Below are 26482 nucleotides of genomic sequence, written 5' to 3'. Positions count from 1 at the left end.
GTTTAGAATCCTGATTGAGCCTATTTTCAAGAGAAACAAATGGGAACATTATTCAAATATCGTACGATGAGATAATTAATTTTTAGTGAAGAAGGGCCGGAATTGTCAGACAGCAAAATAGAGGTGACTTTAAAGAATAAACTGTACTTATTGGCTAAACCAAAAATTTTGAAAATTTTATGGTAAGAAGATATGTAAGTCTAGTTTCAGGGAAAATTAACAGATCTTAATTTAGAGCTCCATAGCTCAAGTTAAAAATAATTTAGTGACTATGACACAGGTAGACAACTTTTGAATATAAATATAAGTAAATAGTGAAATTATATATAATGTTACTTATAAGCGTGTTATATACATTAAGGATGTGGAATGGAGAGGATGAGGAGGAAAATATGTGAGTGACTTATGCATAAATTGATCACATGCTTGATTATATTTGGTAAATGTTAAACTTTGTTAAAATGAAAAATGTTATAAATTTATGTTTGAATTAAATGTTATATATGTTAAAGAATAATTTGAATATTTGATATTGTCTAATAAATGAATATCCAATATTGCTTAGTAAATGTCAAGCCAAATATAAAAAACTATGTTATAAGTGGAACATGTGTGAAAGAATGTGGTAAGTATTTTCATGGTTATTATTGAGCTCATTCACATGAATCTGTCATTTGAAATTGTGATAGACAGGAAGAAATAGTGAATTGCATGCTTATGTATGGTTATATGTATTTATCTAAAACACAAGAAAATGATGGTTATATATTTGATATAAGGAAATATGAGACTACGATATATGAACATGGCATATATTTTACAAATGTGTTCGTTCATAATTATAGAATTGTGCAACTCAGGTGTACTATTTGTATAAAGATAGTATTTCAAATGATTGATGAGTAAAGCTCCAATGTGAGATAATTTGAAATCAAGACAAATTGTTATGAAAGCGTATTTAAAATATATAGATATGATTGTTATAAGTTATGTGAATAAATGATGTGTAAAAGTATATGTATATGAGAAATTTAATGAAAGTTGAGCTCATACATGTTTCTTAATATTTCTATGAATTATATGACTAACAATGTGATAAGAATAGGTATTAGGACTCATGATCAATTCGAATAATTATGATTTGCATAATTATGTTGAATATAGAGAAGCGGTAAGTTAATTACCATGTTATACGAATTTATTAAATATTACATGTTTACTTTGTTTTACTTTTTCCCCTAATTAATAATGATTCGGTAAGCTTCGGTAATTCCTCGTACCCTGTTCCAATGACGGATACGGGTAGGGGGTGTTACATCTTCCCACTTGTAAATAGATGATAAAATTTACGCATTACATCAAGAATCTTGCTTTTTATGAAAATTTGTTTTAACAAGTTTAAGTTTTTCGTAGATAGTATACTTGTTCGAGTATCGGGAGGTCCTATACGTTTGCGATTTACAGACAGATGATTGAGACACACGCCAGGGAGGGGGTAATTTTTTTTCTAAATTCATGATATGTAATTATTTTATTTATGTTATTTGACTCGTGTTACTATAATCATATTATTAATTGTGCAATTCTTCTGGATGCCATATTTCACCTCAAACATTGCGACTATTATTTCCCCGTCTGCTCACATCCATTCACACTTGTGGTGCATTAATGCACCCCTGCTAAATTTCACAACAGTCGACTGGTGGAATAGGGATCGAGTTCTGTAACAATTCGGGTGCAAACAAAATATTCTAGATGTTCCACAAAGTTTTGACAATGTCCACGGAATTAACAAAAGGGGGAAACAATGAAATAATTGGGCATTAGAACATCAACAATATTTTGTATTGAGGAACGTCTGGATGGGGTAGAGGCCTCGAATGTATTTTGATTTTGATTTTGATTTGTGGCTTTCGGTTGAGTACTAATATTGGTACATCGAGAATTGGAAATCATATTTATTTGGTGGGAAATTAATGCTAGTCCCTTTACGTATGCATCGATGAGGCCACCAACACCATTGACGAGGACATCTGCCTTCTGTAGCCCAACCCAAGCCTGAGCCCAAACCTGAGCGGTCTTATACACAATCTGGAGGTAGTTCTTATCATCTGAATTTAGGGGTAGATTTTTCGGGCTTGTCAAGTTACGCATATTAGTTAGAGATTCCAGGTTCTAGTTCTGATTATCCGGATCCAAGATCATCAATGACGTTTGATATCTTCAACCTATTACCACCACAATACTCCACCCCTCCTAGGTAAACCTTTGGGACATACAATTTTTTAAGTATGTTTAACACACCCCAATGTTTGCTGATGGATGTCGTGAACGATGCTCCGAATGAGGATAACAATGACCATCACGAGCACCCTTCAACGCCAACGCCAGACACCACAATGGTTTATCCCACGGACAATACCATCGAACCATCAATTTTAGCACGTGTAACATTATCTTTATTACATGCATTTTGTAATTGTAATTCAAATTTTCAAGTTTGTATAATATATAGTTTAGACATTTTCTCTGTATTTTAATGTAATATTAACTAAAGTGCAATCTTTTCATTTTATAGTTGAACATGTTTAAGCAATATCAAAATTCCATTATAATCAAATAAATTTTAATAAACCTAAAAGTATACACAAATTTTATGTAAAATAAAGTATTACTTCAACTGATAACAACATTTCACATACATTTGAATATGGAGTACATTAATTCATATTCCACTCGATCGAGATGATTGTCCAATATGGCAAGTTCGATGCGGGCATTTAGTCTGAGTATGACCATGTAACGACCTAATTTTCAGTGGTGTCGGAAATGGTGATTTGAGATCACTAAATTCGACAAATAAGATTGAACAAGATAGTAATTTAATATTTATGAGTCAAGTAAGAATTTAGAAGAATTTGTGAAATGGTGAAATTAGTGAATTAAAAGAATTTATTAGGTCAAACGGGTCAAAGATGAGGTATCGAGACCTCAAAGTTGAAAATTGAGCTATAAATATTTTTATAAATATTTATGGAGTGTCATTGAGTTAGTATTAAAGTTTCGTTAGAAAATTTTAACGTTTGGATGGATAATTAATTAAAAAGGACTAAATTGAAAATAGCGCAAAATTTGTTAAATTGTGAGTAAATAGCTTAAGTATTTAAAAAGATGGATTTAAAGAGCAATTATACCCAAAGGTTAATGGCTGGACGGTTTGGGTATGAAATAAGCAAGAAAACAATGTGAACAAGGGGCAAAATTGGAAATAGCATAAAAGTTAATAGTTAAATAATGATGTAATTGAAAAATCTAGACATTTCTTCATATTTTCTCAGCCAAAACGCCATAGAAGGTCTGGAGAAAGCTGGTTTTTCATATTTTTACATCATGTGAGTTTAATTCTTACTTTTCTTGATAATTTTTTATGTTTTTATGACTTTTACAATTAGGTCCACTTGTAGAATTCATTAGTTTTTGATTTTATGGGTGAAATTGGAAGTTACCCTGGATGGATAAGGGAATTTTATGATGAATTATTATGAAATTTAAGTTCTAATTTCATATTAAGGTGGTTTTATTAAGTGATTTTGATAGGAAATGATATTTAGGACCTAATTGTGAAAAAGTTGTGAATTGAAGGTTTCTGTTGAAATTAAGAATATAAAAGGTTTTTACATAGTTTATAATGATAAAATAAAGTGTTAATTGAGAAAAATTAGTTCAATTGATGGGTGAATTGAGCAGGGACTAAATTGTGAAAACTGTAAATTTTGGGGTAAAAGTGCAATTTCGAAATTTGAACAGCATAAATTGTGAAGTGAAATAGAATTGAAATGGATGCTAATGAAGGAATGATTTTATAATTATAGATCAAGAAAACGAACTGAATCGTGGAAAGGAGAAAATTCAAGAATAGTCCCTGAATTTCTACGACTTTTGCAAATTAGTCCAGGTAAGTTCATATGGAAAAGTTCAATGTTTTGATATGAAAATCTTATGATTGTTAAAGTATTTTATTGTTGATGAATACTATCAATTTGCATTAACTAATGAATAATGTGTAACTAAAAGTACAAATTAGTAGGAACAATGGATTTGAGTGCTTCTATTCTGTGACCCTGATGAATTGACGAAAAATATGTGATAAGTGTGCCCGTTTAAGACCATAGCTGGGCTATGGCATCGGTGCAATGTGATAATGTGACTCCGTATAAGACCATAGCTGGGCTATGGCATCGGTATAATGTGATAATGTGATTCCGTATAAGACCATGTCTGGGATATGGCTTCGGTATGATATGTGAACCGTGTAAGACCATGGCAAGGCTATGGCTTCGGTGTGTGATGCGTAATAATGTGAAAGTCCATAGTTTACTATGGCAATGTGATAATGAAGCACTTAATTCCCTTATTGTTCCTTAAATTGACAATGAAGTAAATGAGAAATGAGCCTAAGGGAGTTAAATTGTGAGTAGCCATATGGAAATTATTCCAATGAGTTATTAATGAAATTGTGATTTGGAGGATGAAATAGTTAAACTAATAGATATAAGATTGTGTACGATATTTGATATGATTTGTGTTTATATGCCTATGAGCTTACTAAGCTTCAATAAGCTTACTTGTGTGTGTTTAATATTTTTATGTAGATTGACTTGAAGTGAAGTGGGTAGATCGGATCAACACAACAGGGCACACTATTCAGATCAATTCTGGTAGTTTTTGTTTTATGTTTAAAGATTTATATGGCATGTATAGAGTTTGAATGAATTGAAGTAAAGATGTTATGAACTAGTTAACAATATTTGTACTAAAACAGTTTTTGGTAAGTAGCAGTAGTTTGACTTTGAAAATTCACCATAAATTGTGGAAATTGAGTTAAGGGCTGGAAAAAAAATGAGATTAAATCCTAATGAGTCTAGTTTCATATAGAGGAAACGGTGCATGCAATTGGATTTTATGTTATGAGATATTTAAATTGTGGTGAGACAGAGTCTGAATGACTTTGAGTTCCCCTGTTCTGATTTTAGAAAATCATTAAAAATTGCAAAAAAATAATTATGAGTCATACTATATATGTATGGATTTCTCATTGGGTCTATTTTTAAGAGAAAGAAATGGCATGGTTATTTGAATTTTTTACAGAGAGAAATTTGGTTCGAAGTGCACAGGGGTCAAAGTAGCCAAACCCTGAAATAGGGGAGGATTTAACTAATAAACTGTACTAATTGGACCAACCAAAAAATTATAAAAAAAATTGGTAAGTAGATATATGAGTATAAATTCGGGGAAAATTTACGGATTTGGGTTTTGAGTTTTATAACTCGAGATATGAATTATTTAGCAACTATGACGCAGTTGGACAGCTTGTCTGAAAAGTATGATATAAATTATCTAAATTTGGTTAAGTGCTCAAATAAGTTTAGTAGTGCCTTGTGCTCGACTCCGGCAACGGTCTCGGGTAAGGGGCGTTACAGACCAACTGTTCTACACACATTGTAATGTTTAGGGTCAGTTTTCTCCCTCAAGTCCATTTTCACCTTGAATCCGGATGACATGTGGGTTTCCTTTCGGCTTTCTACGTAACCCCTTATTTGGGACAAGCTTGAAAGTCGACAAAGGCACTTCCCACATTGATACATCACACAAGATAGAGAACTCATTTCCCCAAGTACGCAATTTGCGTTCCAGAATGTATACATCATCGATATATTGTTCAACATTAATCGAGGCGTGAGCACAAGCTGCAACGACATGCGTACAAGGGAAATAAAATGTTTGAAACTTTCTGCAGTCGAACCGTCTATTTTGGAGATCAACTCCGTAGGACCTAGGTAGGACGTCGGGTCGATGGTTGATGTATTCTGCAACTTAAAAAGTTTCTAACTGTCGAGAATATATTTCTACATTCATCGACCTTACTTTTTGACGGTTTGCATCCATTGCCTTCTTGACCTCTACGGCAAACACGTGTCCCGCCTCCATTTGCTTTACTTGTTTCAGCCCCATTCTTGGCATTAAGGTTGCCAGCCTGTAGAATGTAAGTAGGAAAGCAGATGAAATTGAAAGATGTCGTGTTTGCTTAAAGAAGGAGTTAACCACCTTTGTCAGGTTGGTAGTCATATGACCATATCAAGACCCATCATTGAAACTTTGAGCCTATTGCCACGGCTCTATGGTATTCAACCACTCTCGGAAAGGAGTATTCGTTTCACTGTGCATATCACCCTCAAGTCTGGTTAGCCTTTACCTGAAACAGTGTTGTTCTAGCTTGTACGTTTCGTATGTATTTCGAAAAGACATGTTACCTTTTCGAATTAAAAGTATTAAGAATATTTAAAAAATATGTTGAAATATATGTCAAACCCGTGTACATACAATTGCCTATCAACAGAAGCTCTTGGAACATTCGTACATGGATCTTGCACTCTATTTTCTTCACCTAATGAAGTGAAATCTTCAACTGGCTCCACATCAGCTAACTCAGAAAACAACTGAATCGGTTCGCTGTGGCCACTCTTAGTCCAACAATAAAGTGCGACCATTGCTTCCACGTCTTTATCGTCTATGAGTTCCATATCAATGAATTTAATGAGATTTGACAAAATTGAGAATTTGTAGAATAGTTTCAATATCTTCCTCCCACAACGTCTAATAATTTTTGCATTGATCCTTTTCTTCATATCATCAACTGTCACATTTCTATTAAGTCTCATTCTATTTGTTGGCGACATTCAAATATACAACCAACTGTTGTTGTTAAAAATACTTCATCGAAATAAACGCATGCGAAGAATTAATTATCCATCTTCAATATTAAATCTATAAAAATAATAAAATTTCTCAATATATATTTGAAAAACAATATTCAACTATAAAAAATATAAGAAAATAAAGTTAATATTGTACTAAGTTTACAAATTCTTCTTTGTTTTCTCCTCTTCTACAATTTTTTTTCTCCTTTCTTCTTATCAGTTAATTGCTAAACCGTTCAAGAAAGCATTGTTTAAATAGGGCCTAGTGCCGCCTAACACATCTCTTCCATCTGAGTGTTGCCTAACACATCTCCTTCACCGCTCCAAGATGTTTCAAACTCGTATTTTACTAGATAATACCAGTGTCGCCATATGTCTACCCTCCACCAATAAAATATTATTTTAAACCAATTACGGCTTAATGATGGCATGATGATTGTTGGGAAATTTTGGGTGGTGCCGCTACCTTATCAGGCACTACCCATAGCCACTGTTCCAAACACGATAAAAAAAACCCAAAAAGAAGTCTTTTAATTTTATTTTTTTTAAGTTTTTCTTTTTCTTTTTATTTGATTTTTGGTGTGGAACTTCTGGATGGACATAATTACACATAAAAGTAAATGTCAAAGATTAAAATGTTATTAATGTTACGGTTTATCTTAAAATTTGAACATTGTTTAATTAATTCCATTTTCTGGCTAATGTATTTTTTTAAAAGAATGTTATAAATAAAGAATTAGTTGAGAATAATTATTTTGATAACTATAATTACATTTTTAAATAAGAATTTATTTGATAAATTATTAAAAAATTAAATCTATAAGAATATTTTTAATTAATTTTATTTTATTTTATTTATTTTAATATTATATTATCATATAGAAACTTTACGTTTTAGAATATGAAGAAATGTTTAAAAATTAAGAGTAAAATGTAGAATATAAAATTTTTAATTTTTAATTTTTAATTTATATTTATCAAATAATTTATTTATCTTTCGATTAATTTTAAGTAATATAGCAAATAAATTTCATAACTTTAATTTAACATTTAAAGCTTCAATACTTAATTTTGTTTTTCTCAGTACTTAATTTTTTAATTTATCAAAAATATCCGAAAATTTTGATATTCTTAAATGGTGTTACTAAATACATAAAACTAAAAAATTGTATTTAAAAAATAATTTAATATTTATTAAAAATAATAAATTACAAAATAAAAAGAAAAGTTGAGCGAACGTGATATGTATAATATAGTAAGGATCAAATTGTATAAAATGTCATATATTAATATATAAAAAATATCTGCTAAAAATGCATAATACAAGGAGCTATTTTAGAAATTGACCTACATTAATATATAAAAAAATATTGGCCTACCTGGTCTCTGTTTGAAAGTTGAAAACTCTGATGCCTCGTTTTTCTGATCTATTCTCTACAGATTAATCAAATAGAAAATCCTTCTTCGTAATCAAAAGGCAGCAATTTCGCATTCTTCTGAGGATACCCATTTATCCAACATTCAAAGCAATATATCTTTATTTTTTGGGGGGTTTTTTGTTCTTGTATGTGTGTTTCTTCTGATACAGAAATGGGGGTTCCGGTGATCAAATTTCCAATCTTTATGGTGGTTAGAGGATTGGGAATAGTAATAACAGCTATTCTTTTCATATGGACTGTTCATTACAGAGGAGGATTGGCTCTCATCTCTGATAACAAAGATCTCATCTTTAATGTAATCTCTTCCCTCTTTTGCTTTTAGTTTGTTTTGTGTGTGTGTGTGTTTGGGTAAAGTAGAGAAGCAATAAATTTCATTTTAATTGATTTACCAGTTACTTGGTTTTGTTTTTGTTTAATGGGCTGTTTCCATTTCTTTGGTTTTTATTAGTTTACATATGGTGATTCTATGATTTTGTTGCCATTTTGCTTTATAATTTGTGATAATTTATAAGTTGAAAATTGTGGATACATTAAACATCAATGTTTCATTTGTTTTGACATCAAGACATATTGCCATTCTTCACACTGTTTAATTGTACAAGTAGTTTACAAGAAAGTGAAAAAAAAAATATTGATGATCAGCTTTAGTTTTTAGGTAAATTTTGTTGTTGCTATTGAGAATTGAACCATGTTTTTGAGCAAGTAAAAATGAAAAATTTGATTTCTATTGATATTATATCTTAGCATTTCAACCAATGAAGAGGAGTATCTTCTTTTTTCCATTTCAGAAAAGTAATCTTTGTTGTGTACTTATTGCAGGTCCATCCTGTTTTAATGGTCATTGGATTAGTGCTCTTAAATGGTGAAGGTGAATGCCATTTTCTTATTGTTATAAGCATGTTCTTGATGCTGCTGATTTCTATTATTCAGATTAAATTATGTCAATTCGACGAGATGAAAGAATAAATACGTATTGAGTGAAAAAAAGGAACTGTTGCATATCTAGAAATTGGTTGTTTTCTGAGAACTTATCCCTTTTTTGTCACTGATAGGTTTATTGAGGTTTTCTTGGGACTTGAGAAGTGACTTGCCTATAAATTATTAGTAGAGCTACTCTAATATTTTTATGTACCTCTAAGATTCTGCAGTTTCTTTAATTTTTCATGACATGATTTTGCTTGAAAATTTGGATTTGGATTTCATTTTCCATATAAATTTTAATAATGGAATGCATTCCTTGTGAATAAAATTAGTTCAGTTTCAATATAATATATATTTGAAAAGCATAAAAAGTATGAATTTGTCAAATTTATAAATTTCTTAGGAATTTCAAATTATGAATTTGTCAAATTTATAAATTTCTTAGGAATTTCAAATTCTCTACTAAAAAGGCATTTAGCAAATCTATGTATTTGAGAAATAAGCATGGATGTTACATTTTTATGTATGTTATCCCTTACTTTATACTATTTTTGAAATCCGAGTTCCAAATTGCTACCTAAGGGGATTGTCATGGTTTCTTGGAAGGATTTTGATATGAAAGTATATATTATGCCTTTTGTTTTATCTTTTGAGATATCATTGCTATTATGGAGGACTGTGGCTTAAATATTTTAAGAGTTTGTGGATGTTTTACATGGTACATTGATGTGAGTGGTTGTTTTTCAAGCCAAATACATTAACTATGATACATGCATAAGCTAATAAGCACAAGTTTGTTTTCCCCCTTCCTGTCTCTATACCTCTCCAGAAGCTGTTATACCTATTAGATTGATATTTTCAGATACTATATTCTTCGATTTGCTGGCTTCAAAACAAGTATAGATTTTCTTCATCTTCCATGCAGGGAAGAAAATAAACCAAGTTCCATTCAATTTCTCCCTTGGGTTTGTAGGGTTTTGTTTTCCCCTTTGTTGCTTCAATATTTTATCATCAAGTGTAACTCAACAGTCCATTTCTCGAAGGAAATCATCTTATAGTGACACTTAGAAGGATAGTTGCATCTGTTTTTTATTTTTCTTTATCCCTTTTTTTTTTGTCCTTTAGGAGGTATGATGTTGGGTCTAGTGGGAGAACATAAGGGATGGTTCTGTCAGTTTTTGGAGTCGAAAAGAGAATAATACGAGGTTGTACTTCCGATATTCTTTTCTCTACTGTTCTACAGCATTGAATCTCAACTGTTTATTTATGGCGGTCCACTTGGAATCCAAATTCATGGATGGCCTAGATTCTTTAATCATCTACAATTAGATGGTGCAAAGTCTCTACAGAGCCTTAACCCTGATTTGAAGTCGCTTTAGTTTAGTCACACATTAGTCATACTCACAACTGATTGTGCCAGATGCTCTTTGGATAATTAAATACTATTTTGGTTCTTTTACCCTTTTCCCTGGTTCTAGGACTTGTCAGCAAATTCATTATAAATTTATCTGTTCACACATATATCTCCTTTGATCTGCCATAGCATGGTGAAACTGCGACTTGTCTAAAAATATTTTGTTCATGAACAATATAACTTAATTCTACATTTGATCTGCCATCCTGCGTTGTTTAACTCGTTTGATATTTGTTTAATGCAGCCATGCTGGCATACAAGACTGTTCCTGGGACAAAAAGCTTCAAAAAGTTAGTTCATCTTACAGTTCAGTGTCTTGCTTTTATTCTGAGTACTATTGGTGTATGGGCTGCTTTGAAGTTTCACAATGATAAGGGCATTGAAAACTTTTACAGTCTACACTCATGGTTGGGCATAGCTTGCCTTTTCTTATTTGGCATCCAGGTTCTATTTTCTGCTCCTTTCCAGTGCATTTTGGCTTCATTTTGTGAAGTTACGGACCTTAATGATGTCTCGTATTTTACTTTATAATTTCTTCTCCACCAGTGGGCTGCTGGATTCGCAACTTTTTGGTACCCAGGTGGCTCAAGAAACAGCAGAGCTGCATTGTTGCCCTGGCATGTGTTCTTCGGGATGTATACGTATGCACTTGCTGTTGCTACTGCTACTACGGGTATCTTAGAAAAGCTTACATTTCTCCAAACAAACCGGGTAATATCACGCTACTCTACGGAGGCATTGCTAGTGAACTCATTGGGTATTTTGATTGTTGTGCTGGGTGGGTTAGTGATTCTGGCCACACTCACTCCTGTGAATGGCAAAAGTCATGTCCACAGGGGACTAGTGGAATGAATAGGTTATAGGTACAATCTGTGTTTGTATTTCCAGGGGATTAATGGAACCAGTAATGAAACCTTAAAAACGACTAGTACATGTTAATCCTCTAAGGACTTTTGAGGTGTCGATGGTTTAATATTTACTCTCTTTTCTCATCGATTTTCATTTTCAATTTAACTAGTTCCTCTTCTTTACCAACCATAAAGTTAGTTTGCTGTAAGTCGAGTTACATTGATGATTAAGGAGATGGCAAATGGTTCTTTCTTTGCAAACCATTTTTTGCAACTGAAAAAACTGAACTTGATTGGCTGGTTGAAGCAGTTCATCTAGGTCTACATAACCAAGAACAGAAACCCCAAACTAAATCCTAAAAGAAAAAAAGGGTAAAATAATAATATTGATATCATAAATTTTTCTTGAACCTTGATAGTTTACATTCGTGTTATCTAGATGTAGGTGTAACCACTGTTGAACGCAAATATTAAGCAGGACACTTATCGATTAACCAAAAGTCTATGATGTCGTAGGATAGTAATCATGAGATATGAAAAACTGGGTCAGCCCAAGAAACTGATAGGTTACGAGTGGTGGTATTGGTCAAAGTTGTGAGGTACTTAAACACATGATTACAAGAGTTTACCAAGTTTCCTATGGACCTTCAAGTCCTCAGTGCCGCACCTCGTCAACCGCCACTTGGACCTTAGCATGACAATGACGCAACACTAATATTGCCGCATTATGATGCAACACTTACAAGGCCATAACAGTAATTTCGCATTTTAATTCTTTGAGAAACAATTGTAGAAAACAAATTATGCCATGTAGTAAGCTGTTTCGATGCCCATTTTTTTTTTAATTCAGTTGTTGGCTGTTATTTATTTAGTAGGGGGGCGGGGGTTTCTAGATGGAAGTGGTATTTTTCTTTGGGCAAATTTGGTTAGTTTTGGGGTAAGATGGGGGTCGAATTAGTCTTCTCTCTTAACTTTACAAGTTTTGTCCCTGTCTTAACGGATTCAACTTTATGGTGCTACTTAGTCTACGGTTTTGACTTTTGTTCTACCTCTGTAGGGACTTTACTCCTGATTCTCTTCCTTTCCTTTTTCATATATCACGGATCAAATATTATCCCCAATTTCAATAAAATTTATGGGTAAAGTTTAATCGGATTCTCATTAATTTTACATATCACATATGTCTATTTAAACCCCACTTCACTTCATTTTTTTGAATTTTTATTTAATACTTAATTTTTTTAATTTTATTAAAATTTTTAATATAAATAAGCTTTAGGCGTGTGGACGTTTTGGCTGCTTGATTGAAGGTTTTGGGAAAGCATTGGTTCTCCCTTATTCAACTTTATCTTTTTCCTTTTTAATAGCTTTATCTTCCCTTTGAAAAAAAAACCCCTTTATCTGCTATTGCCAAAAATTGAAAAAAAAACTGTCTTTTATGTTAAAAAGAGAACACTCGTTTATCTTGTTGCTTCAAATGGTTTCACGAGAGATGAAGTCAATTTTTTTAAAAAAGTAACTTTTTAATAAATAAATTTTATATATACAATTCATATAATTAATTTTTATAAAAAAAATATAAACCAATAGTTTTATAAAAATCATTTAAGTTATAAATAATTAATATAATTACCAATATACTAAAATTCTTAAAAAAAATTTCATCTAAAATTATTAATAATTTTTCCAAAAGTAAAAAAAAATCTTCTACTATTATATACGACATGAAAGAATACATATAATATGGATGCATTATATTCATGTTTAAGTAAAATAATATCACGATCCTTTTTATCCTCTCTTGCACATCTTACTAATAGATATTTTATTTAAAGCAAATAGTTAATGGTAGAAAGTCTTGCAAATTTCAAAAAAAAAATAACAACAATAATAATATTCAAAATGCATGTGTATATAAAGATAATAAAGAACTAAAAGGAAATAGTATATAATATGATTGAATAGTTAATAGATTTTAAACTACTAACATAATATAATCTCAATTGATAAACATGTACATATTACTCTCTTTTTTTAACATTAATTTAATTATAAGTTCTTATATCATATTTGCTCTTTTAGATATAATGTTTAAAATTATTCATAACCCCTCTCAAACTTTAGGGTACTCAAACTCACGTCCTCCTATATTGGTAATAATGTCGATGCTAATCCACATTCAAATTAAAATAAATAACTATTTTTTAATTAGAGACTTTGGTTTAATATTACTTTGTTAATTGCCTGTTGGTTCCTTCATGGAAAATCTAGGTGTGTTCTATCTTGATCCATTATATTACCTTAGTTGATTGTCTGGAAAACTAGGTAGTTTTTTTTTTATTGGATCCATTATATCATGAGCGTTGATCCGTTCAACCCTTTAGTGCATTATTATTATTATTATTATTATTTTGATTAAATTTTGTTATTAGTTATTGTACTTTGTGAAAGTTGTGAATTTAGTCCTTATACTTTGATTTGATCAATTTTGATTTTTGCACTTTTTAAATTTTGAAATTTTAATCCTAATCCAATTAATAATAGTTAAATTTGTTCAAATAAGTTAACTATTAGTCATGTACTATGTGTACAATTGTAGATTTATTCAATTGGATTATTTTAATTCTCTATACTTTTTGGATTTTAAAATTTTTAGTCTTAACACAAATAACATTCGTTAATAAATTAACTGAATTTTCAGTGAGTAATATACAAAAATAACAAGTTGATATGATATTACACGTGATAATATGTTTATCACATTATATTTTAAAAATAACCTAACTTAATAAATTTAACAATTACCATTTTGTGAGGACTAAAATTTAAAAAATTAAAAAATTAAAAAATTAAAAAATTAAAAAATTACCAAATTAAATTAAAGAATGTAACTCTAGATCCCAACTTCTATCAATGTGGTATTTAATACGAGTTAGGAAACACGGTCCCAAAGGTATAAATTAGTTGGCCCCACATGATGGAAACTAGAGTCATTGTTTGCTGTAAATGATGGGTCATATCATGGTAGACTTCATGACATATTTTAATTTCATAGTCTTCCTTACTCTCAATTTCTTAATCTTAATTACTGCTGATTGGTGCTTCCACACCTACACCCTCGCCAAGAAGAAGAAGAGACTGCGATATTTCCTCTGCTTTCCCTTCCTTAAAATCAACAACCCTTTCTTCTCAGCAAATCAACATCCTTGATAGCTTCAGACCCAAGCTGAGACTTGTCAAGTTAAGCATTAATGGCAACCTCTGTGGGCCTTTCTCGTGTACTAACGCATAGAATGAGGTTGATGGAATCTCTGACAATAACTGGTATGAGTTTTTCTTCTTACAAGTCAAGGATGTTGCTTCTTAGCTGCTTGTTTGAGGGTTCTGTCTTTGTCCATCTTTTTTCTTCCCCCGAGTATTCATGGGTTTGGGACTGATTCTTCAGGCACAGATGACATTAAATTCTTGTCTTGTCTTTGCTTGTGTTGTGTTGAATTTGTTTCTTTAATAATAGACCATGCTACAAGTATTTTGCATTCTAATTCTGTAATTTTATGTTAGTTATGCAGATTTTGCTGGTAACTTAATAATTCCTGTGTATTATATTGTTTTCATCTTATATCTTTATGACATGTAGTGTTGTGTGGGGGTATTACGAGTTAATTGTCAATAATTTGGAGGCTTTGGTTAAAAGAAATGAGTGAATGTTGCAGGAACTTCCCCCATTGTTGGAGTAGTTGCAACGTTTATTTCCTTCCAGATTCTGGTGTGTATGTGCAGCACTGACACTAGGAATGCCCATGAATGTAACAAACCATTCAACTGCGGAATCGTCAAAGAGATAAGCTATCCGTTCCGGCAAAAGGGTAGCCCGGCGTATTGCGGGAAACCGGGATTTGAGTTGTTTTGTGAGGGCGGTAATCCCATGATTACAATCAGTTCACGGACTTACCAACTTCTGGTATACAATACCACCCTCAGATCTCTCACTCTTGAACCTATGTCTAATACGGATAGTGTGCTTTGTCCTCGCCGCCTTGTCAACACCTCTTTGAATCTCAGCCCTTTCCGCGCTCTTTGGAATACCCAGAACATATCACTCTATTACGGTTGCCCCATCGAGGCCAATCAGTACCAAGGCCTTACTAATCATCAGTTCAATTGCAGCATGAATGGAACTGATACTGTCGGCTACTACCTTGTTCCAACTGCCTTTCCTGACCTCTCCGTTGAAGCAAAGGATGCTTTGAGATCATGTCGGAGCAATGTTCTTGTCCCAGCCTTCGCTTCGATATTAAGGGTTTTGGAGCACGGTCCAAGTCAAGCTTATCTGAATGTGACCCTTCAAAATGGCTTTGGAGTGGAATGGGATGATGATTCCATCTCGGGTAATCAACAATCATTCTTCTTTATAATCACTTAAATCAGTACTTTTGCTACGATACGTAACTCGATTCTTCGATGGTTGCAGGGTCATCAGATGGTTTCACTCCAAAGTTCAAATTAGCCTTAGGTAGGTACTATATTGGTTAACATTTTAATTCAATTGATTACAATGAATGGCAGCTAGCTAATATTTCCCAACTTCATTCTTAGGCTTGGGAGTGGCTGGGGCTGTTGTTTTTGTAGTCGTCATTATGACAGTAACTTTCCGGATTAAGAACGAGACGTTGTCGAGAGGTATTTTATTGAAGTTGCAACGAGGAAAAAGGAAGCAATGGGAAAGGATCGAGGCATACATTTTGCAGTATGGTGCCGAACTTGCTCCCAAGCGATATTCATATTCAGACATCAAGAGAATAACCAAGTCGTTCAAAGACGAACTAGGTCAAGGTGGATTCGGAACTGTATATAAAGGTGCATTATCCGATGGTCGACTTGTTGCCGTTAAAGTCCTAAATGAAGCCAAGGGAAGTGGAGATGAATTTATAAATGAAGTGGCTAGCATTAGCAGGACTTCCCATGTTAATGTAGTGGCATTTGTAGGTTTCTGCTATGAGATATCAATAAGAGCTCTAATCTACGAATTCATGCCGAATGGATCATTGGATAAGTTCATCTGTCATCGAGAATCTCCTGATAAACCTGAACAGTTAGAAGTGAAAACATTGTATAACATCGCAATTGGAATAGCCAGAGGATTGGAATACTTGCATCAAGGTTGTAATACAAGGATTCTACACTTCGACATAAAACCTCACAATATCCTTCTAGATGAAAAGTTTTGTCCTAAAATTTCAGATTTCGGACTTGCTAAACTATGTGAGCGGAAAGATAGTATCATTTCCACGATAAGTGCTAGAGGAACTATCGGATACATTGCTCCAGAAGTATTCTGCAGGAGCTTTGGAGGTGTCTCCCACAAGTCCGATGTTTACAGCTATGGGATGATGGTCCTCGAAATGGTCGGAGAAAAAGAAAACATTCATAGTCAGACTAGTAACTCGAATTTTCCGGTATGGATTTACAACCGTCTTAAAGAAGGAGCAGATTTGAACCTGGAAGGAATGACAGCTGAAAATGAAGAACTAACTAGAAAGATGATCATAGTGAGTTTGTGGTGCATTCAAAGTAATCCGTCGGATCGACCATCGATGACTAAAGTTATAGAAATGTTGCTAGGAAGCATTGAAGCTCTGACGATTCCGCCAACGCCGTTCCTGTTTTCTCCTCCAAGATCACCTGAAAACACCTTCACAACATCATTTTTTGCACCATCCATTCAGACGGAGTACAGTGCATTTATTTCAACTACCAGTGTATAAAATTTAATAGCGTGTGTGATATATAGATGTGAATGAACCCCATTAACTTTGGCTAGTACATAGTTTTTAGTATTTGATTATCTTTTAGTATGCTGAACACAAATGTCTTTAGTGAATATAGTAATGATGAATGTAATTTAAAATAATTTGATTGATGTAATCTCAAATCTACATATATATATTTTTTCTAGTACATGCAATTAGAAAAAAATTGTGGTAATATAAGCAAAATATTTGCAAATTTTGATATGGTATTTGTTTTTTTTTTTTTTAAATTTGAGTTTTATGATTAATTTGATAAAAGTACATAATTATTTAATATTATTAGTAGTTAACTTTTATCAAACTAAGTGTAAAATTTGAATTAAACATTTGAAAGTTAACACTGTTATATTTTAGTACCCAAATATATATTTTTTGTCAAATACGTATATTAAATTAGACAAAAAAATAATACATTATTATATTAGAAAAAAGTGTGATACCTTAATATCAAATGTACTAAACCATTTTAATATACTAATCATGAAGTAAAATCTGATTATACATCAAATAAATTATTATCAATAAAAATATATTTTAAAACCTAAAAACTCATTTAAGAAATCACATGAACAGAGACCCAAATATCACTTCTTCTTTTTCTTTTTTTTTTTTCAATTTCTTCCATATTTCCATTCTTTCTTTCTTTCTATTTTTTACACAGCAAATGACTGAGTTAGTCTTCATGCAACAATAAATTGAGACAACTTTTGTATTAGGGTATATATAACCAATTTAGTGCTATCAAGGTTTGAGTTTCTCAATTTCAAACACTTGTTCAAACTTACGAGAAAAAGCCATAATTTATAAGGTTAATTTATTATTTGGTACTTGAATTTGGTTTAAAGGTTTAATTTGATATTTAAGGGTTTTTTTTCAATTTGGTACCTAAGTTTGACTTCAAGTTTCAATTTGAAATACAAGCCAAATGACATCATGTGGCTCAATGAATGTTTGACACATGTTCTAGTAAAAAAAATGTAGGCACTTAATTAGGACAAAGAAAAAATCTTAAATACCAAATTGAACTTTGAAGCTAAACTCAAGTACCAAATTAGGATGAAAAAACCTATTAAGTATAAAATTGAAAAACTTAGGTACCAAATTCAACATTAAATCCAAGGATAAAAACTAAACTTAAACTAAATTTGGAATTTACAACATATTTATTAATGACTAATTACATCTTACCAAATTAAGCAGTCGCATTTACTAATAATCCAATAATACAAATGATGTTTGAAAGATAGAATAAAAAATAGAAAATAAATGGGTGATAAGCTTATGAGTGATCATGCATTCTCATATAATCTGCATAAAAACGAGGCTGATTTTCTTCCTGATGTGTATTATAAGCGTATCCCCCATGGCTGGAAATATCCAATCCTGCAATTTCCTCTTCCGTTGATATTCTCAATATCCCCAGTCGATGCTGAGCATAGAATATAGGCCCCATTGTGACGCTAACCCAACCCAGTATCACCAAAAGCTCTATCACTTGGCACCCCAGCAGTCCCCAGCCCCCACCCATGAATAGCCCGTAAGGTCGCACCACACTGGTGTCTCCTGCCTCATAGGCTTGAATCACGAACTCCTCTTTTGCAAACAATCCAGTAAAAATCAAACCCCATGCACCACATCCCCCATGCAATTGGGTAGCCTCTAATGGGTCATCAAAGTTCAGTTTCGTTACCACTATATTCAGCCCAATCAAGACCCAGGCCGAGAAAAAACCGCAAACGATAGCGGCCCATGGCTCAACGACTGCGCAGCCCGATGTTATCGCGACAAACCCCCCTAGCACTCCGTTGCATACATCGAGTGCATCCCAATGGCCCACTAGTAATCTTCGGCCGAACAATGTTACAATTCCAGCCGTTGATCCGGCTAGTGTGGTTGTAACCGCTGTTCGGCCAATTGCGGTCCAATTACCTTGATTGGTTGTACTAGGATAGGCCACGAGGATCTTATCGAATGAGCCTGGATTAAACCCAAACCAACCGAACCACAACAAAAATGTCCCCAGAACCACTAGGGTTGCATTATGGCCACGCATTGGCACAGGCTTGCCAAAAGCATCGAACCTACCCACTCTTGGACCTTCAATTAAAGCACCCCAAAATCCAGCAACCGCACCTACCATGTGCACCACGCCACTCCCTGCAAAATCAATAGCACCAGAAGCAAACAGTGGATTGGTTGAACTGGCACTGAGCCACCCACTAGACGACCACACCCAATGAGCCACAACAGGGTAAACGAACCCACTGAGGAAAAATGAGAAAACCAGGTAAGCACTGAATTGGGTCCTCTCAGCTATTGACCCACTGGTAATCCCTGCAACTGCAATGGCGAAAGCCCATTGATAAAGAAAGAAAGAGTAATCAAATGAGGTATTAGGAACATCTTTGAGGGCAAAGAAGTTTGTGCCAATGAAAGGGTTGGAGGTGTCACCAAATGCGAAGGCAAAACCAAAGAGATAATAAGAGATGCTACCAACAACAGCATCCACAACATTTGTGAGCATAATATTCATGGCATTCTTGGCCCTGACTGAACCAGCACAGAGCATGGCAAAGCCAAGCTGCATTACAAAGACTAAATAAGCAGAAAATAGAAGGTAAACAGTGTTGATAGAGTAGGTGATGCTTTGCTCCCAAGACATCTCCATGATTGTTGAAGATAGAGATGGTAGTGTTGGTTGGTTCTAAATTGTAATTGGAGAAAATGAAGATATAGTTAGATAGTTAATAACATTGTATCTAGTCGGGGGTACATTGAATGGTAGCTATGCTTGTGAGTTGTGGTTGGTTGAGAGCATTCCATAGCTATGCTTGTGAGTTGTGGTTGGTTGAGAGCATTCCATAATCCATTCCATATATGGGGCCATTATAGGGTAGATAGGGCCAGTCTTGAAAATGGTTTAGCCGGGGCAAATTGCCATCTCCAATACTAAGGGATTGGATCATCATCCATGTTAAAACTGGGCAGAATGCCACAATTCCCGTAATTTATTGAAACCTTAAAATTAAATACTTCGGCACTAAAGGGTAATTTTAAAAAAAAAATCATGTTTCGCTTATGTCACCATCAGTTGTATTTTAATATCAACATTTTTTCCATGAAATATTATTTATATGCATATATATGCAATAATAATATAGGCTGCTGAATGGTGACGAGGCAAGCCAAGGGGAGCGACATGTCCACGACCTTCGACGATCCGAAGGTGCAAAACGGAGATCGGCGAGAGGAGGTTCGGAACTTTGGCCTTCGTTTCAGAAGACTCAGGGCCGGTTCCTTGAAGATCTAAACCGTAGAAGTAAAGCAGATTACGTTGGTGCTGAAATAGGCGCGAACGGACAAAAGACGACCACCCTTGGCGGAGGAGAAACAAACGGGTGAAGAAAAGAAACCTTTTTTTTTTTTTTTCTTTGGATGCTGAAAACAAATGAGGGAGAGAAGCCTAAAAATATGTTTTTTTAGCAAATCAAAAGTTACTAAAGCCTATTGTTGTTTTTTTTTTTTTTATTTAGCAAAAGCAATAATGTTTAAGAATTAGAAGTCGAAATTTTTAACTCTCTTAAATAACAAAATCCACAATATGGCTTCATAGAATTGTTGAAGATGCAACAAACAATACCCTCTAGAAAGGAATTATAATCCCAAACAAAAATGAAACAATGTTTTTAGAAATTCATAGATAAACATGTAAAAATCCAAAGATACTCTCTCCAAGATCATAACAACAGAAAGATCATTAAAACAACTTAATTGTATTAGAGAATAATAAAATTCAAATAAAAACAACCCATAAATAAAACGTTGGAAACTAAGCTACTTTAATATAAATTTGTTAGAGAAATAAATACCGAATTAAAAATAAAAAAAATTATTGTGTCGTGGTAAAACCACTACTTTAGAAATGAATTCGTCCTGATTGGTTTAATTGTATAGTGGATACACAAATGTTGAACACAAATGTTTATTTGATTATCTTTTAGTATGTTGAACACAAATGTTTTTAGTGAATAAAGTACTGATCAATGTAATTTAAAAAAAAAATTGAATGTTGAAGTTAAACTCAAGTGTCAAACTGGGACAAAAAAACTTCTAAGTATAAATTTAAAAAAAAATTAGATACTAAAGTGAATATTGAAACTAAATTCAACTATCAAATTGGGACAAAAAAAATTTAAATACCAAATTGAACATTAAAACAAAACTTTGGTATTGAATACTATATATTAAACCTAATTTATAACTATAAACATGTTTAATTATTTTAAATGGGTTGATGTGACTCATTCGATCCCCGTTCATATTTGAAATTACCAACAACCTATTCATTTTGCAAAGTAAGATGAAAGGTTAAATATTTTTATATAAAATCTAGAAAAAGAAAAAAATTTCGAACATCTCAAATTTATTATTTTATAGGAAAGTCCTCCTTTATTTTTTCATCAATTTTTTATAAATACGTTTATTATATAATTTTTTATATATATCTCGATGAGTGTGCCTAATCAGAAAAGAAAATGTATAAAGAAATAAAGAGAAAAGATTTTAAGCAGAGTAATTAATGAATAAAGCAGAGGCGTAAATCAAAGTAGTTTTGGTTAAAATTAATTCCAAGATTTTGTTGGTTTTTACTAAACTTAAGTAGTTTAGAATAGAATAAAAGAAGAAGCAAGGAAGGAAGAGTGTAAAGATGGTTGTTTCCCTAAATTTAAGCATTCATTTCGCTCTTCTTTTTCTCATGTGTTTGATTTTTAGATTAAACACAAAATTATTTGGTATGAAATTCAGTTCAGTAATCTATTTTGGTATAAAAAAAAAAACAATGGTGCTAATTTTTCATGATTTTATTTATACAATAATTTCATTGTTATCAAATACCTTGTTAATTAGAAATAAAAAGGCATAATTAGATTGTTCAAAAATCTGGCATCAACTATCTTAAAAAAGTCCCAACTTCACCAAGAAATTCCAACACATACGGTCGTAAGTTTTTTTCTTTTTTCAAATCTTCCTTTATAGTCATTAATCCTTGTAAATCCTCCTCTTAAGCATTGTCTTGCTACAGAACTTATTTGATTTAGAGATATCACCTTTGTAGTCAATTAAGAACAACATTTTTTGTACCATAAATTGATAGGTCTATAATGCAACGACTTCAACTCATTTATTTTCAGAATAAAAACTAGTAAGATTTTGTTATAAAGAAAGAATCCAAGTAGCCTCCATGAAATATATCTTCAACTAGAGATAAAAGTAGATTGAATAATATATTTTTATGAGAGTAAAAATATAAATTTACTATTGTATTGACATGTATCTCTATAATTTTAAGAGGATTAAATCAAATTTTAGAGGGTCAAACTATAATTTCATCATTTATTTACTTAAAGGCTAAAAATGCAATTTTATTTACTTAGAACATTAAACTCTGTTTGAGGATGTAAAAACATATAGCCCTTGATTTTAAAGGCGAATATAAAAAAGTAGTAGTTTTAACGATCCAACCTTCACATTTTATATTTCATTTATATAAATCATACATGTCAAATTTGATATAAATTAAAAACTTCTATCTATTTATTTTATGTAAAAAACATTTAACTATTTAATAAATGTTAATGTATATAGTACTTTAGATCAATATGATAGATACATAAGAACGGTTCAAAATTTACGTACATAACTAGTACAATTATATCAATAAATTCAACAATTAAATTATTAAAATATTAATTATATAAAGAAATATGAAAAAGTGTAAAATTACATTAATTTTGAATAGTATAAGTTGATTGTTAAAAAAAACTGAAACTTAAATTTCAAAAGAGAAAAAAGAGTTGAAATTTACTTAATAATAGGATTTTATGATTGAATGGAAAGACTGAAAAATATAAATAAAGAAATCTAAGTTACTAATAATAGATTAATAAAATTTTGATAACACATGTTACTCTTGTTTATAGGTTAAGTTGTTTTTGTCTCTTTCAAATATGTAGATTGCAGTAATGAAGGAATGGTAATCCAAAAGTTCAAACACCATATTTATACCACCAATTGTGGCGCTGATTCTGAATACAATTACTTATGTGAGAAATCAAAAGATATTTCTTGAATTACCTACCTTTCCTATCCAAAGAAGCATCAACCTTTACTTATATTGCACTCAATTCATACTTAAACTATCAAAATACATTAAAAATGCTCTTAAACTTTTTTAAAAAAGTAATTAAGTCTTTACTTTGTTTTTTTTAACTCAACTGTTAAAATATATAAAAAATGCCCTTTGACCGTTAAAGCTAACTGTCCCTAATTTTTTCAGTTAAAGTTACCACGTATCACAACCATAACGTGACATGTGACAAAAAATTGATAAAAAATAAAATTTATAAAATATTAAATTTTAATAAAAAAATATAAAAAATATTTAATTTTTATTAAAAGTTAGAAAAAGATTATAAAAATCGTAAAAAATTATAAAATATATAGAAATATAAAAAAATTGTATAAACTTTTATAAAGTTGTAAGAAAATGATAAAAATGTAAAGAAATATAAAATACGTAAAATAATTATAAAAATTATCATACCAAAAAAAGTATTTTATAAATTTTCTATATTTTTTATGGATTTTTATTTTTATCATTTGTCGCCACATTTCATGCTGTGTTGCAACACCTGATGACTTTAATTGAAAAAAAAATTGGGGATCGTTAACTTTAACGGTCAACAGTTACAGTTAATAGTTAAAGAGTATTTTTGATGCATTTTATAATTTTTTTATGATTTTTACAAATTTTTAATAATTTTTAATATTTTTATTAAATTTTAATAATATTTATAACTTTTATTGATTTTTATTTTTATAATTTTTTTATTACATGTGACGCAATGTTTGTGACACCGGGTGGTTTTAATTGAAAAGAATTAGGGGCAATTAATTTTAATGGTCAACTATTAAAATTTACGGTTAAAGGACCTTTTTGATGCATTTTGACAATTGAATGAAAAAAAGTGACTTAATTGCTTATTTTTAAAATTTTGAGGGTCTTGTTGATGCACTTTGACAGTTTAAACACCCAATTAAGTGAAAAAAAATGTAGGAGCTTAAATTTTTTTAAAAAAAATTTAATGGCATTTTACACTCTTAAGCCATTATTAAATGCTTTCTTATTTAAAATATATTATATATAATAGTATTTCTGAAATATAAAATAAAAACAAAATAATACAAGTGATTAATTTTTAGAATCTTTATAACTTGTATTATGATAAATACAATAAGAATAAAAAAGTTTAGTATTTAAAATAAACTTGAATTGATTATTATTTGTAATAATATATTTAAAGTAAAAAAAAGTTATTATTTCAAAATATTATATTAAAATATAATTTTAATTTAAAAATTAATAAACTTTGATAGTAAAATTTTAAATGGGCATCAACAAATACTAATGTTGTTCAACTATGGGTTATAAAATGTTTCATAAGAAAACTTTATATTTATTTTTGTGTGATTAAAAATATATAACTTTGAATAATATACCTTAAAAAAAAGAAATTTGAATAAGATCATGTAAATATTAATTTTTGATACAAAAATGTTAAAATAATATTAACATTATGTATTTGAAAGCTACTCAAATAAATATTTAAAATTACAAAATTTAGTTTTTAATATGTGTTTCTTAAATTCTAATTTAATTTACATGTGCTATTTGAAAGTAAATGTATTTGAAAGTAAATGGAAGAAAATACGGACTCTGGCATTACCTTACTTAGAAGAGTCAAAAGAGTCCTGCGTTCTGAAGGACAGTGGGAAATCATGTATGTTCTTAGAGAGCATAACTTAGTTGCTGACAAACTAGCGAAGATCGGCCTCTCTTGGCAGACCTCTCTTCAGACTTTTGAAGTCCCTCCTGATGTGGTGGATACGCTCATCAGGCAAGAGCAAACTTTTAGTTTATTTTAAAGTCTTTTAAAGTTGTCTTCCTGTTCATGTTTTTTTCACCAAAAAAAAAAGTAAATGTATTTTTAAAATATATTAGTTAATTTTTTAACGTTTGGTTAAAATTACAAAATATAGTCTTTTTTATTAGTTAAACATGATAATAAAAATTTTCAATTAATTAATTGAAGTTAGTATTAAAATAATAGAGATTAAAATATTTATATTAATTTAATAAAAATAATATTTTATAGATAAAAAAAGAACAAAGGATTTCTTAAGTAATTGAAAATATATAGAGACTAATATAGATAATAATATTAAGTTATTTCTGAATTAAGAATATCTATAAAATTGTAGAAAAAAACAATCCTCGATAGAGATGAAATCTTTTTACAAATTCCTCACCTAAATATACCCTTAAGCATAAAATTGTATCACTTTTTAGTATTTTTAATTATACCAGCAAAGTTTTATTTTCATTTTAAAAATCCTTACATTAATGTATATAATAATCTTATACACTATCAGTAGAGTAAAAAAAACTCCACAAATGAATATGTGTTGAAGCTATATATTTTTTGGGTATAATTAAATAATTAAAAAAAAGGCTTAACATCATCTTAAATCTGTTTGTAAAGTTTTTTTTACTCCATTAGCAATAGACAAAATAATTACTCATATATATATTTATATATTATAAGATTTAAGACCCAAAGTCTTATCATATGAATAATTATTATTATTTTAATAATTTTAAATAAATAAATTTTAAATTTTTAAGTAATATTGGAAATGGTTAGATAAATTTTAAAAATTTTGAGTAAATTTTGTGGGTAAAAAAAATCAAAAAATATAAAATTACTATAAATATAAATAGTATTATCATAAATATAAATATTATTTAATTATCATTAAGATAAATAATATTTATCTTAGTATTTAAATTTGTTATCATTAGATTTTTTTAAAAAATAATATCATTATAATTTAAATTTTGTTTCAAATTTTATTTTTAATTATTTAATTAAAATTAAAAATGATCCTAAAAATTTGTATTATTTAATTTAAATTTAAGATAATTAAATATATAATTTTAAAATTTTAAAAATTCTAAAAAAATCTAGTATAAAATTATTTTAAAAATAGTATTTTAAAATTTTCATTTTTAACATATACTTTTCTATGTTGATATTTTCTTTTCTTTTTTGTGCGTGTCATTAATTCTTTTAAATTCTTTGTATTTTAAGTAAGGGAACATTGGATTATTAATAATCGAGTGAAATAGATGCAGAAAGGCCCTGTCTTAAGCTTTATAACCCCCTACCGA

At 30.6% G+C, this 26482-nt stretch overlaps 3 protein-coding genes across 4 annotated transcripts; 2 read left to right on the top strand and 1 right to left on the bottom strand.

Moving 5' to 3' along the window:
* The first annotated feature begins 8075 nt into the window (after positions 1 to 8075).
* On the top strand, positions 8076 to 11524 carry LOC107934211 (probable transmembrane ascorbate ferrireductase 2). Of its 2 annotated transcripts, XM_041117550.1 has the most exons (5): positions 8108 to 8492; positions 9017 to 9065; positions 10777 to 10822; positions 10928 to 10976; positions 11079 to 11524. In XM_041117550.1, the coding sequence occupies exons 1-5, from the start codon at positions 8325 to 8327 to the stop codon at positions 11382 to 11384; spliced, it is 618 nt and encodes a 205-aa protein (XP_040973484.1). In that variant the 5' UTR covers positions 8108 to 8324; the 3' UTR covers positions 11385 to 11524. The 2 variants fall into 2 exon arrangements, with proteins under 2 accessions (XP_016722078.1, XP_040973484.1); XM_016866589.2 differs by having other exon boundaries at positions 8076 to 8492; positions 10777 to 10976.
* Positions 11525 to 14418: 2894 nt separating this feature from the next.
* LOC107934233 (LEAF RUST 10 DISEASE-RESISTANCE LOCUS RECEPTOR-LIKE PROTEIN KINASE-like 2.5) lies at positions 14419 to 17338 on the top strand. The gene is made up of 4 exons (XM_016866610.2): positions 14419 to 14704; positions 15094 to 15768; positions 15852 to 15893; positions 15977 to 17338. Exons 1-4 carry the CDS (start codon positions 14632 to 14634, stop codon positions 17143 to 17145), a joined length of 1959 nt encoding a protein of 652 aa, XP_016722099.1. The 5' UTR covers positions 14419 to 14631; the 3' UTR covers positions 17146 to 17338.
* A 986-nt stretch (positions 17339 to 18324) lies between these two features.
* Positions 18325 to 20794, bottom strand: LOC107934212 (ammonium transporter 1 member 3). The gene has a single exon (XM_016866590.2). It carries the CDS (start codon positions 19856 to 19858, stop codon positions 18470 to 18472), a length of 1389 nt encoding a protein of 462 aa, XP_016722079.1. The 5' UTR covers positions 19859 to 20794; the 3' UTR covers positions 18325 to 18469.
* Positions 20795 to 26482: the final 5688 nt, after the last annotated feature.

Source organism: Gossypium hirsutum, chromosome A07 (assembly GCF_007990345.1).
Source record: "Gossypium hirsutum isolate 1008001.06 chromosome A07, Gossypium_hirsutum_v2.1, whole genome shotgun sequence".
Taxonomy (NCBI): domain Eukaryota; kingdom Viridiplantae; phylum Streptophyta; class Magnoliopsida; order Malvales; family Malvaceae; genus Gossypium; species Gossypium hirsutum.
The sequence above is the reverse complement of the archived record's forward strand: the minus strand, read 5'-3'. Positions and strand labels throughout refer to the sequence as shown.